This window comes from Podarcis gaigeae (assembly GCF_964106915.1).
Source record: "Podarcis gaigeae genome assembly, chromosome: 17".
Lineage (NCBI taxonomy): Eukaryota > Metazoa > Chordata > Lepidosauria > Squamata > Lacertidae > Podarcis > Podarcis gaigeae.
The window spans coordinates 17,897,258-17,910,248 of record NC_139694.1 but is presented as its reverse complement, the minus strand read 5'-3'; the positions used below and the strand labels follow the sequence as shown (position 1 = coordinate 17,910,248).

Sequence of the window (12,991 nt, the reverse complement as noted above, 5' to 3'; positions counted from 1 at the left end):
CATGCTGAATAAATTCATTCCAGAGGAATAAGTACTGATTTAGGGCCATCAATTGCTGGGAGAACATTTTGATTCCCTGATTAGGGCGGAGGATAATAACAGCTTTAAAATTTGCACAAAGGGAGGACAGTGGCAGCTGAATCCATTAAGATATAGTTCCAGAATAGCAGTCATTTTTCACCGTCACTCTTCATAGACAGAGCTTCATCTTTCGTTTTCGTTTTATTATTTCCCCAAATCGAGTATTAATGAACACACTCCTTCTTGTCGGCCAAAGACAATTAATGGTGGCTGGAAGACTACTGATTCCTGGCAACTGACTTTCTTGTTTAGCTGCCAATGAGCTGTCAGCTTAGGTGAGGGAGAATGCAAAGTAGGTATTCTGGTTTTGAATGTCCTACAGTCCTCAGTCTTTCAGATGAATAATCTTAAAACGGGTCAAGTTGAGACCCTTATCCAATCCAGTAAAATATTAGGCGCATGAACAACCTGTATTGGAAAATGATCTAAAATTTGTTTCGGTCTATGTACATTTAAAGCCTCGCAATACCACTTTAAGCCATCATGGCTTCCCACAAATTTTATGGGAGCTGTAGTTTCCTAAAGGTGCTGAAAGTTGTTAGGAGACCCCTGCCCCCCCCCAAGCTAAAATTCCCTGAGTGGTTTACCAGTCATTCCCTCTTCCCAGGGAATTCTGAGAACTGTAACTCTGTGAGGTTAATAGGTCAACCTACCAACAGGCGGTGCTGAGAATATACATCTTGCCCCAGGCCCTGGCAACCCACACTATGCTACTGCTGAGAGGGACTCTAAAAGGTTTTCACGCAGGAGTTTTCCAGCCTTGCCCTACCCCAAAGATGCCAGGGATTGAACATGGAACCTTTTACATGCAAAAGAGATGTTCTACTACCGAGCCATGGTCCTTCTTCAGCTTGATTCTGGAAAAGATGGGGCAATACTTCTGCTCTCATTCAGTTTCTTGCTTCTGTAAATGAGCTGCCTAAGAGCAGGAAGCATTGCCACTCGCTTTCACTCTAGCAAGAGCACAAGTGAAGAAAAACATTTTAATGAAAAGCTGTGGTTTGGGTTGCATGTTTACATCTACTTAGCGGTTTTTAGGAGGAGGGGAAACAATAAGAGTTCAATTGTAACCCTGGAGGGCCAGATTAGAGCATTGTTCTGCTAGCTGCCTGGCTTCTTCTCAGTTTTCAAAAGATTTGTTTGTGTGCATGTGGTTTTGAGCAAGAAATGATTAGAGTACATTTCCCCCCATCAGGCAACGAAAGCATCAAAGTCCCTTTAATTAACGTAGATACACAAACTTCATAAATTTAGCAGTACAGAAAGCAGAATTCTGGCTAATCTTCCTGGAAGGTGGCACATAAGCCTTGATAAGAAATTAACAGACTTCCAAATGTAATAAGAGAATAAGGCAGACTGGCTGCAATGCTACAGCTGTTGGTTGCTGTCATTGGGGGAGACACTGTTTGGCATGCTTTAAAAGATCAAGCAGTAGATGAAAAATATCATAGAAGTGAACAATTCTCTCTAGGCACTCATGTGATTGGTTGCCACCCACACAAAGTCCTTTTAATTAAAAAAACCAACAACCCAGTATTTTAGTAATACATTAAATGAGCTACATGCATACACTCAAACTGTCCCTATTTACCAGGGACAGGAGACAGGTGAATGGTACCTTCTTCTCTTCCTTGGTTTCCCTTTCAGATTAGTGTCTATGACAAGGATGGAGACACTGTGGCTCTCTCCAGATTTTGCTGGACTCCAACTCCCATCATCCCCAGGCAGAAGACACCAATGACTAAGAATGATGGGAATTGTTGTCCATCAACATCTGGAAGGTCATGGCATCTCCATCCCTGCTGTCCACACAGGTGGGCAGCACAAGTACGAAGGCCTAATTTTATGCAGGCCTTGACCTAATTCCTACCCTCCAACATTTCTCTGATGAGAATAGGAACATCCTATTCAACAACAACCACCTTATTATTTATACTTCACCCGTCTGACTTGGTTAACCCAGTCACCCCGGGCAGCTTCCGACATATATAAAAACATAATAAATATTACACATTTAAAAGCTTCCCTGTACAGAGAAGCTGCCTTCAGATGTCTTCTAAAAGTTGTATAGTTACTTATCTCCTTGGCACTGGGACTGTGCCACACCACCAAGTCCTATTGCTGCTGGTAAGGGATTAGGTTTGCACCCTGAGACCTTCAGGAACAAGGTTATGCATCAATGAAATAATATTTATAGAAGGGTTGCCATCCTGGATGCGAAAATTGGGCAGTTTTAAACACACACGAAAAGCACCCCTTTCTTCCATCTACTTCACACTCAGTAGCTTTAGTTTTGCAAATGTTGAAATAAACATTAACCAGAGGCCTGCAGCCCAAGCACTGCCCGGTTAGTTCCAATCAATTTATAAAATCCAGTCTCCGTCCCACCCCCAGCTGCTTCTTTGCCCTCAGGATTGCCAGGAAACAACAGAAGCCACTACTGAAAAGAATGACCTTTCATTGGGATATATTTATTAGATAGTAACCTAGCTTACATAGGCTAGTTTTAACCTTTGAATTTAAGGAATCCAGGATGCTTTGATGCAGAATGGATTCTCCTGCTGGTTTCTCCTCTTCTCCCCCTTGAAACAACCACCACACAACCAGCCTTGCAAAAGGTGAAAATAACAATTTACTCACTCCGAATACTTGTTGAAGAGTAACAGGTGCAGCAGCAGCTTTGTTCAGGCAAACTTAAAATAGTAATTCAGTTACAAAGACATACTTTAGTCTCGCTTAAGCTGGTATCTGAGCATGTAGCTCAGACTCAGATGTCCTTACATTGTTCACTTGGTGAATAGATGAAGAGGTAGAGAAGACAGAGAGGATGGGCCCAGGCAGGTAGGACAATATATATTGCTATGCCCTCCTGCTGTCAGGGCCCAGTGGGAGTGTCTCTCACAGGTTTCTGTCTAGCAAACTTACAGGTAATTTCTGTGAGCTTCAAGTCCCATCATGTGCCTATCTAGCAAACATGAATACTTGGTTTGACTGCACTGACTGCATTCCACATCTTTCAGCACAACTGTCAGAGACCAGACGAGGATTACAGCTCTGAAGAGGAATGGTGGGAACCTCCCCTTCTTCCTTGTCCTGGCCAGGATGCTGAAGCTACTCAGGAACAGTGGAGCAGCATAGATTTAGAGAACTGGTTTGCAGAGGGACATAGTTCTGAAAACAATAGCTGGGCAGAGCTGAGTGGGAAGCAGCTAGAAGCAGCAGAACAGGAACAGAGAGAGATAACTGACTCTCCTTCGCTTGAGAGTGTCCAGCCTCTCAAGGCAAGGAGAGCTGATAAGGTTGCTATGCAGAAAACTCAGTGGTTGTGAGATCAGATTGCAAGAAGGGGAAGTGATGATGACTCTGGGAAGGAGGTGGGAAACTTAATTGGGAGCACCTTCGCTCCAAGAATGGCTGCTGTGTTCTTTTGCTGTGATCATTAAACACTCTTAAAATGGTAAGGGACTCTAATTGCTTTGTTCTGCTGATGCACAGCCAAAGTGGGGGCGGAAGCCATTTCTCCAAAACCTGACAACTCTTAAAGGCGCAGCAGTCATATATCTAGGAATACTAAACTCCCAGGCCTGCAGCCCTGAGCCCTCCAAACCACCCTTGTCAGACCCCCTATCATTCTTTTCTCATCTTTCCTTTCTGCAGTGCCCTTTCTAGCGTAATTCCCTTTCCTTCACTTAATCTTTCTTTTATGTACCTACTCAGCACTCCACTGCAGACCTTCTTCTCTTAAGTTTCTCTACCTGATGGGACCTCTTTCCAGACCTTGGTCTGTGTGAGGTTTAATGACCGACAGAATTTTTTCCTTTCCCTCATTAAAGTTGGACTGCCAACATTCAGACAGCTTTACTTCCAGAGCAGGGGAAGAGTTTGCAACTGTACAATCAGTATCAAAGGCAATCAGTATCAAAGGATTCACCGTCACACATGCAATGCTAGAAAAATTGCCCACCATCCAAAGTTTTCAGATGCATTCATTTATTTGGTATTAGAGAGAGAGAGGGGGGGGGGGGCGGGAGATCTGGCATCTATATTCCAAGAAGGGTTTTTAGTCTCCTATTTCCCATAGTTTTACAAAGGCCATCTCAAGCTTTGAGAGCAGTGCACAATAACTTCAGGTAAGATGGAAAGGGACTAGTTTTGTTGCCTATGAGAAAGCAGCAGAATCAAGAATTTGGAAGTCTTGGAATGGCTGTTCCTTCATAAGTATTCCATTGCTAAGAGCAGCCAGCATCTCCAACCAAACCACCACCATACAACACCAAGCCATATATCCCATAACAAAATGCAGCCTCCCTTCCAGTTTCTGAAGACAGCCTTCCTTAAACAGCTTCTCCGGCTGGCTTATGTCACCCTTGCAGTCCAAATAAGCCTCTTTGCAACAGCTTTCAGGGGCAAAGACATGCCCAGCTTGGAGACGAGTTGGCACCGCTGCCGTCCAGTCAGTGTAGTTGTTGATTCCGCAGCACTTCAGCTGCTTATGGATTACATCAACAGCCCTGTTGCTACGGTAATGTGGAGCAGTTCTGTTGTATTGGCGAAAGAAGTGGTCCATGCTGTTTTCCAGTTGATGGCCTGCTTTGACACAGTAGACATGGGTCATGATGGTTGAGGATGCCTCGAGGCAGAGAAGGACCAACAGAAAGTACATCAAAGTCCCCTGGTGATGGCGAGAGTTCTTTACTGGGGCACATATAGCCAAAGCACCAGTGGGGACCAGCAGAAGAGCAGCCATGATGGCCAGCCAGCCTGGCACAAGGAAGAATCTGTTCTGAAAGAAGACTCCGTAGCTTCTGTAGGTGAGGATTACAAACGCACCACCAAGGACTAAAGCCACAGCAGCTCCCCAGAGAAGGAAGCCAAGGAGAGTCAAAACAACTTTAGCTAAGGCTCTGCTCCAGGACTCTGTTATGCACATTAAGGAAGGGTTAAAGCTGGGATTGAGCTGTACCCGCTTCATTTTTGGAAGCAATCTTCTCAATAGCCACTCAAAATCTCAGTCTCACATTCTGTGGAGGTCTCTCCATATTTCTGGGCAGGTGATATGGAGGGCCTATCCCAAACCCCTGGTTAATTAGCAAGCAGCAAGCCCTAGGGCTGATAGCTCTGTGTGGCCCTCATTCTGGAAAAAATATATGGTCCAGTGCCAATTTAAATAGGTATCAGAAGTTTTCTTATGTCAGGTCAGATTATTTGGCTGTTGCAGGAACCAGGGTCATCTCACCTCCCTGCAGATAAATCAGAATGAATGCTCCTTAAATAGCCAACACTAAGTAATCTCCCTGCAATCAAAGCAGGATAAAATGCATAATAAACAGGTCATCTGGAAATGTGCATTTGGAGGTTGATTGTGTGTTGTGTGAACAAATCCTTTTTATTTGTCTCAGCAAGCTGTTGCCTTGACAGGAGAACCTTTCATCTTGTACCACGAAGAAGCTATTGTTGTCAGCTGAAACATGCTGGGTGTGCTATTGTTTTACAAGGACTGTTATTTGATTTGATTTTTTAAAAAGAACATTTTTCCAATGCTATTTTGAGGCTTTGCCTCTTCTTTTGTTTCCTTTTCTTGGTCTTAAAATCCGGCGCCTGCCAATTTTAAGGGATAACCTTAATCTTTGCTCTTCATTCCCCACCCTACTGTGACTGTGTTCCTAAACCCACTTACCTGGAAGCAAGCGTTCTTGAATTCAATGAGACCTCCTTTCAAATAGATGCATGTAGGATTGTGCTCTTGGTGGGCAGAGGGTTGGAAGTGGCTCCTGTAGGATGGAATCCACTGAGAACAGTCAAGTACAACATTCCTTGTTTTCCTAGAGTGGATATGCAAGGGAATGTTTGGTCCAGCCAGTCAAAAACACTTTCTGTTCCTCCTGGCCTGGAGCACCCTTCCTTGCATATGACTGGTGGGTGGGTGTGACCTTTCCAGACCTGGTAAAAGGACAAGGCATGCTACCACTCTCTCTCTTTTCCATCTTCCTTTCATCCTGCTAACTGCATCCCGGACTCTAGGGTCAACCCACATATGGGGGTAAACCTGTTTGTATATGCTTGTAGCTTTAAGCCTTAAGCCTGTCTTCAGGGATCACACTGTGCTCTGCCTGATCACAAGTAAACTTTCTTTTTATTACTTATGAATAAGACTGTGGTGTCTTTACTCTTTTAGGAGGGATCCAAGGGGTCTTACCAGGAAAATATTAGAACACATTTCAGTCTGGACAAGCCAGATTGAATTGCGTATTGTCTTAAGAAACTCACACGAGTTTGCAACTAGTTTCCTGCTGTGTAAAGAGGAATGCACTCTGCTAAGTAAAGGAACTTGATAGCACAAGTTAGGAAGGATATTAATAAACAATATATCCTCTCCTGCCAGCCTGAACATTGCCACAGCTACCTTCTACCAGGTTAGGGCTATTTGGTTATCTAACCCTGTATTGTCTACTCTGACTGACAGCGGTTCTCTGGGTTCTTCTGGCAAGGAGGCTCTTTCTGTCATGAGACAAAGGTTATTGAGAACAGAAGCAGTAAGGACTACAAGGACTATACAATCATTCAAGCCTGCTAACTGCTAACAGCAAACTGCTAAGTCACTGTGACTCACGACTCATATTGAGTGATGACTCATTCTCCCTATAAAAGTAGCCAATGTCTCCCTGTGTGTCTCAGCAAGTGTGTGTGTTGTGTTGTTGCAGACAAGAGTGGCTCCAGGACTCTAGTAAATCAGTAACTAGGACTGTGCCTCTGTGAAGAGTCAGATAGTTGCTATGAGCACTCTGTGTATGCTCTTTAACTATGCTGTTTATGAACAACTTTATTTTCTTCAGTAAAGTTTCATTCTATTTATGAAGACTCTGCTTTGATTGATTTACCGCTGTGTGATACTTTCCCTATATCTGCTCCCTGCTCCTTTCTAACTGGAGATGCCAGGTTCATTGAACCTGGAGCCTTCCACATACAAAGCCACAGTTGGTCCCTCCTCCTGCCCTAACCTCAATGCTGATTTCTAGCAGATGTGCGAGTAATTGCAGAATGAGGGCCAGATCTATGAAGCAACTTTTTGGTGGAATCCTCACATTTGCAGGCTTGGCTAACTGCAGTGTTTGTGATCCGCCAAGGTGAAATTAGCACAGCAGGTGTTTGATAAACCTCCCCTTTTAATCCTGACTGGTAAGGTTGCCAACTGATCAGGAAAAGGAATCTCCTTAGCCAGCTCTTTTGCCCGAAACAGGAATTTGCTGTGCAGAAATCAGCAGGCAAAGCTTTTCAAAGCACAGGGCTAAACTTTCTCATCTACAGATATCTGTTCATCAAGCAGCAGTTAAAAGCTGAATGACAAAAATGGTTGAAAAGTTGACAGCTCTGCAGCCTACGAGGACAGACACAGCAGGCTGTCAAACACCTGGCTGCTAGATAATGCATTTCTTTCTCTTTTCCTGATGCCCAATAGTTTTGACAAGAGCAAGTAAAATCACTAGATTTTTAAAATATATCTCATCTATCTGTAATGGCTGGCCTTGTGCTGTGCTGCTTCAATGTTTCTTCTCTGTAAGAGATTTAGCATTAATTGACAGATTATAGGAGCCTTCCTGGATCAGGCCAAAGGCTCATCTAGTTGAGCATCCTGTTCTCACGAGGGCTACCTAGATGCCCATAGGAACCCCATTAGCAGAACCTGAGTGCAAAGGTCCTTTTCTTCACCTGCAGTTCCAGAAACACGTACCAGTAATCAGTGGCGTAGCATGGGTTGTCAGCACCCTGGGCAAGGCAAGTAATTTGCACCCCCTAACCCATGGATTTTCGCCCCCTAACCCTAACCCCCAGATGTTGCGCCCGGTGCGGCCGGCCCCCCCTGCACCCCCCACGCTACGCCACTGCCGGTAATCAAAGGATGCTGTTTCCAACAATGGAGGTACGATATAGCTATCATGACCAGCCCTTACCCCTCCAAGCTCTCCTGTTTACCATTTTACATTGGAGCCACTGTTTGTTAGGGGACACGGGTGGCACTGTGGGTTAAACCACAGAGCCTAGGACTTGCCGATCAGAAGGTCGGTGGTTCGAATACCCACAACGGGGTGAGCTCCCGTTGCTCGGTCCCTGCTCCTGCCAACCTAGCAGTTCAAAAGTACGTCAAAGTGCAAGTAGATAAATAGGTACCGCTCCAGCGGGAAGGTAAACAACGTTTCCGTGCGCTGCTCTGGTTCACCAGAAGCGGCTTAGTCATGCTGGCCACATGACCCAGAAGCTGTACACCGGCTCCCTTGGCCAATAAAGTGAGATGAGTGCCACAACCCCAGAGTCGGTCACGACTGGACCTAATGGTCAGGGGTCCCTTTACCTTTACCTTGGTAGTGACTACAGCCCAGCCATATTTTCTGAACTGGGAATGACTGACCAGGAATTGGAGCTTGGGGTCGTAGTGGGATGCTTGATGGCGATGTTGACCCACGGTGCAGCGGCTGTGGAAAAGGCAGATTCCATGTAGGAATAATTGGGAAATGAATTGAAAATAAAACTGCTGATGTCATAAAGCCATTGTACAAATCTGTGATGCGACTGAATCTGGAATTCTTTGTATGGTTCTGGTCTGGAGGTGCTGGAATAGATTCAGAAAAAGGCAATTACAATGATAAAGAGGATGGAGGGACTTTCCTACGAGGAAAGATTACAGCTTAAGGGATTTTGAGTTTAGAGAAAAGGTGAATAAGATGTGTTAAGACAGAAGTATACACATTTATGCCTGGCATGGGGAATGCAGATAGAGGAAAGCCCCACCCCCCTAACATGAGAACTTGTACACATTCAATGAAGCTGAATGTTGGAAGATTCAGTGTGGATAAAAGAAAATACTTCTTTATGCAGCACATTGTTAAACTATGGAACTCCCTCCCATAGAAGGCAGTGATAATAATAATAATAATAAATTTTTATTTATATCCCGCTCTCCCCAGCCAGAGCCGGGCTCAGCGTGGCTAACAAGAGTAAAATTACAATTAAAAAAATATCATTATTATTTTTAAAAAACAATTTAAAATACAGGTTAAAATATAATTTAAAATGCAGCCTCATTTTAATAGTAGCCCATAGATCAAAACCATAAGGGGGGACATAAGGGTCAGATTGAGTCCAAACCAAAGGCTAGGCGGAACAGCTCTGTCTTGCAGGCCCTGCAGAAAGATGTCCAGTCCCGCAGGGCCCTAGTCTCTTGTGACAGAGCGTTCCACCAAGATGGGGCCAGTACTGAAAAGGCCCTGGCCCTAGTTGAGACCAATCTAACCTCCTTGCGACTTGGGACCTCCAAGGTGTTGTAATTTGTGGACCTTAAGATCCTCCGTGGGGCATACCAGGTGAGGCGGTCCCATAGGTGCGTGGGTCCTAGGCTGCAACTTGAATTACTTTAAACCAACAAACCAACTTGAATTACTTTAAAAGAGGACCAGACAAATTCATGATGGCTATGTTCTGTCTCCACTGCCAGAGGCACTATGCCTTTAAATACCAGTTGTTGTGACTCTCAGGTGGGCAAAGTGCTGTTGAGCTCATGCCCTGCTTGTGTGCTTCCCAGAGGTATCTGGTTGGCCACTGGGAAGGAGGATGCTCGACTAGAGGGACCATTGACCTGATCTTGCAGGCTCTTTTTACATTCCATAGTTAAGCCTATGGGCAAGGACCCAAGGTTCACACATTACACTAAGCTGTAGTTTAATACACTGTGGTTTAGCGTAATATGTGAACCAGGCCATCTTGCAGGCTAGGATGAAAGTCTTGATCCAGTTTGTGTCCCTTGTACATGAGTAGATCAGCAAGTCCATTCCCTCTCAAGTCTGTGCTGATTTTTTTAAGGAAAATTCCCAAAGCTCCTTCCTTCAGCTTACTCCCACTGATGCTATGACCCAGTGACAGCAGAATTGTGCCAAAAATACCTCCAAGTCTATTGGCAAGTGTACTGTATGTTTTTTTTAATATATTATTATTGTTGCCTCCACATGAAAAGGCTCCATTGCTGCTGCTTTCTTTTCTATTTTCCCTCTTCCCTCTCTGCTCATAAAACTTAATGAGATATTAACATTTGAATTACAATGCTCTTTATTGTTAGCTCATTCTGCAAGCTTTGAAAGGCATTTGAAGCCTGAAAGGAGCAACGCAGCACCTCGAGGCTGTTCCACTGTGGGCACTTGCCGTTGTCTCTCCCTGAATAGGCACGAGAGAATTTCAGCCATTATAGAGGCCTAAAGGCTGCAGTCTGTCTCAATATTTCCCAGTGTGTGATTTCTCATTCTGTTCAGTCTGACTCCTTGGACCTTGTAAAAGCAGGTGTTGGGGAAATGCGTATCGGTCTCCCACTGTTTACCATCCCAATACCCTTTTGAGTTTTCATTATTTCCATGTGTGCTTTTCACAGAAGGGGGTGAGAAGAAAGAACTTCTGGAGAACCTTCAGCCCTCCAAGTGTTGCTGAAAGGCCATTGGCCACGCTTGCTGGGGCTGATTCTGCAAGCAACCGGAGGGCCAAAAAGTTCCTCATATCTGCTTAGCATTATGTGTAAACCGGGCCAAGGACAAACCCAGTTATAGGTCTGCACAATTCGATCCAGGAAATGGATTTCATTGGGAATGTTGGGCTCAGTCTGGGTACCAGAAAGTAGGAGTGATTGGAGATTACTAAACTAGCAAGTATGATGCAGTATTTTGTTTATTGCAGTTATGTTCCACTTGGGAATCTGTTGCCAATGCTAAGAAAGTGTATCTTCGGTTACCCCAACACCTTTCTGCTCAGGGTACGTTATGCAGCTATGTAGTAAATATCTGTATGGCATTAAAGCCTAGAGGCCTCAGCTGACATCGCCTCTCGTTTCAGTTAGCTATGGGTGCATACATCCATAGGGTGAGACAGTTCCTGCCCCAGTGCATTCCAAAGGACACAGCGGTTGGGGAAAGTGAAGCGTCGACACTGAGGGTCCTAAAATTTGCCACTCTGAATTAGGCTGTTTGTTGTGAAAGAGGTATTTTAAGGACAAAATCCTGGGGGAAATGTATGGTAAATAATTTAAAGCAGTCTCTGCCAAGATGACCCTCAGGGTCGCTTCCAACCTTACAATTCTATGATTCAAATAGAGAGTGATGCAATGAAGATATAATTATATACAGTACCTTGAAATTATACACATATCTGAGAGACATCCTTACAGATATGAGTGAATACTGCCCCCTCCATCACACACCATCACTTTAAAATGTTTTTTTAGTTCTCTTAACATCCCTAAGAAGTTTCTCCTTTGAAGTGTGCCTCAGAATTCCACTTTACAAATACATAAAGCTCCCTTGAGCTTTACCTCAGGATTCTTCGTATTTCATCCAAGAAAGGTCATGAAACCACTGAATTCACATCCAAATTTCACATTCAGTGAAGCTGTGTTGAATCAGGGCTGAACCAAGACATTTTTCTGCCTAAGATGGAGCAGGAAGCTGTTCTTCCTGCCCTTTAGTAAAGCTGCAAAGTATCCATTATTGGGGCATCTAAGGCAGAAAGTCCAACAAGCATCTCTCCCAGGAACTGAAAATACAATAATAGTAAATTAAGTTATTAACTTTTTGCTGCCTGAGGTAACTGCCTCTCACTGCCTAATGGTTGGGACACTCCCCCTATTGTAAGAAATGTAACTTTTCCTTAGCCAAACTCTCTTCACTTCCTTCAGGTAATTTTGCCTCAGACAATTGCTTTAGGTGACATTTGGTGTCAATTCTAATTCTGGCCGTGTATCTACCACACACTCAAAGCACACACATCACCAAAGAACGATGGGAACTATAGTTTACCATTCACAGAGCTGCAATTCCCAGCACTCTTAGCAAACTACAGGATTTGTAGTGTGAGGGGTTTTTTTTGGGGGGGGGGTGCTTTAAATGGTGTACAAAGCCTGCATATCCAGCCCTTACAACCAGTTAAGGTTTCTTTCCTCCCATATTCATTTTTTTGTGCAAAATTAGAATCTCAAAGGTCCATGGATCAACTTTCTCAGTTGAAGCTCTAAAGCCATGCAACATTCTTCCCTGGCTGCATTTCAGAAGCATTTTAAGATGCCACCATTCCTTTTGGATGTGTTCTCAGTACTGTGGGAGAGGGGAAGGTTGCTTTTCTTGTCAATAAATTTTGGAAGGATGCATATTGTTTATGTCATAAGATTTTTATGGTTCCGTCTTAATGTATTAGGTATTTGTTTGGGGGTGTCTTTTTTTGCACCATCTTGAGCTAATAGATAAGGGGGTATAAAAATCAAGGGGGGAAATTAAATTAGAATAGCCTCAACAGTTTCTTTTCCTGTGACAGATCCGTCTAACATGATGAATGTTGTCCTGTTTTCTCTGGGGTTGTTTCTGCATATGAAATGATGGGGGCTGAAATTCAAATGCAAATGTAATCGCTAATACAGCTTAGATAAAATACTTTCTGATATATTGCTGAAAGCATAATCCCTCATGTTAATAAAATAGCTAGCACACTTTTTGCATTATTTTTGTACCCGTTGAAGATTAATAATGAAGTGTTCTGATGGGAGAAAGAGGGTCAGATAGGTCCATCACCACAAAGTACATTGGATTTGTGGCACACTTGGCCTTAGTAAATGCTTGCGAGAGAAATTCAGGTTGACATCTGGACCGACATCAAGCTGGTTTCAACCTTATCTCATAAGACGTGGATGCCACCTCAGAGAACTAAGAGGAAATGTCACAACATCTTGATGGGACAGGAATATAGCATTTAAGACAGCCAGTTGGGCTTTCATTAGTACCAAACCTTTTGCAGAGACTCTGTTTACCACAAAAAGCCAGCTAATCCTTCTGGAGAGACAAGTCATGCAATTCCACTCAGCAGAAGTGTGTGAGCTGCAGTTGTCAATGAA

At 43.9% G+C, this 12,991-nt stretch overlaps 1 protein-coding gene and 1 long non-coding RNA gene across 2 annotated transcripts; one reads left to right on the top strand and one right to left on the bottom strand.

Annotated features, from left to right (window-relative positions):
* Positions 1–4,095: 4,095 nt before the first annotated feature.
* LOC310835072 (tetraspanin-3-like) lies at positions 4,096–8,614 on the bottom strand. Its single transcript, XM_083719781.1, has 2 exons — positions 8,486–8,614; positions 4,096–5,321 (listed from the first exon to the last, which is right to left on the bottom strand). Exon 2 carries the CDS (start codon positions 5,051–5,053, stop codon positions 4,241–4,243), a length of 813 nt encoding a protein of 270 aa, XP_083575907.1. The 5' UTR covers positions 5,054–5,321; positions 8,486–8,614; the 3' UTR covers positions 4,096–4,240.
* A 1,882-nt stretch (positions 8,615–10,496) lies between these two features.
* On the top strand, positions 10,497–12,253 carry LOC310834504. Its single transcript, XR_014559267.1, has 2 exons — positions 10,497–10,664; positions 12,078–12,253. It is a non-coding gene; the product is annotated as an uncharacterized lncRNA (long non-coding RNA).
* The last annotated feature ends 738 nt before the right edge of the window (positions 12,254–12,991 follow it).

Excerpts from the sequence above, each read along its gene's own strand:
- LOC310835072 (XM_083719781.1), bottom strand. The coding sequence starts at position 5,053 with ATGAAGCGGGTACAGCTCAATCCCAGCTTTAACCCTTCCTTAATGTGC.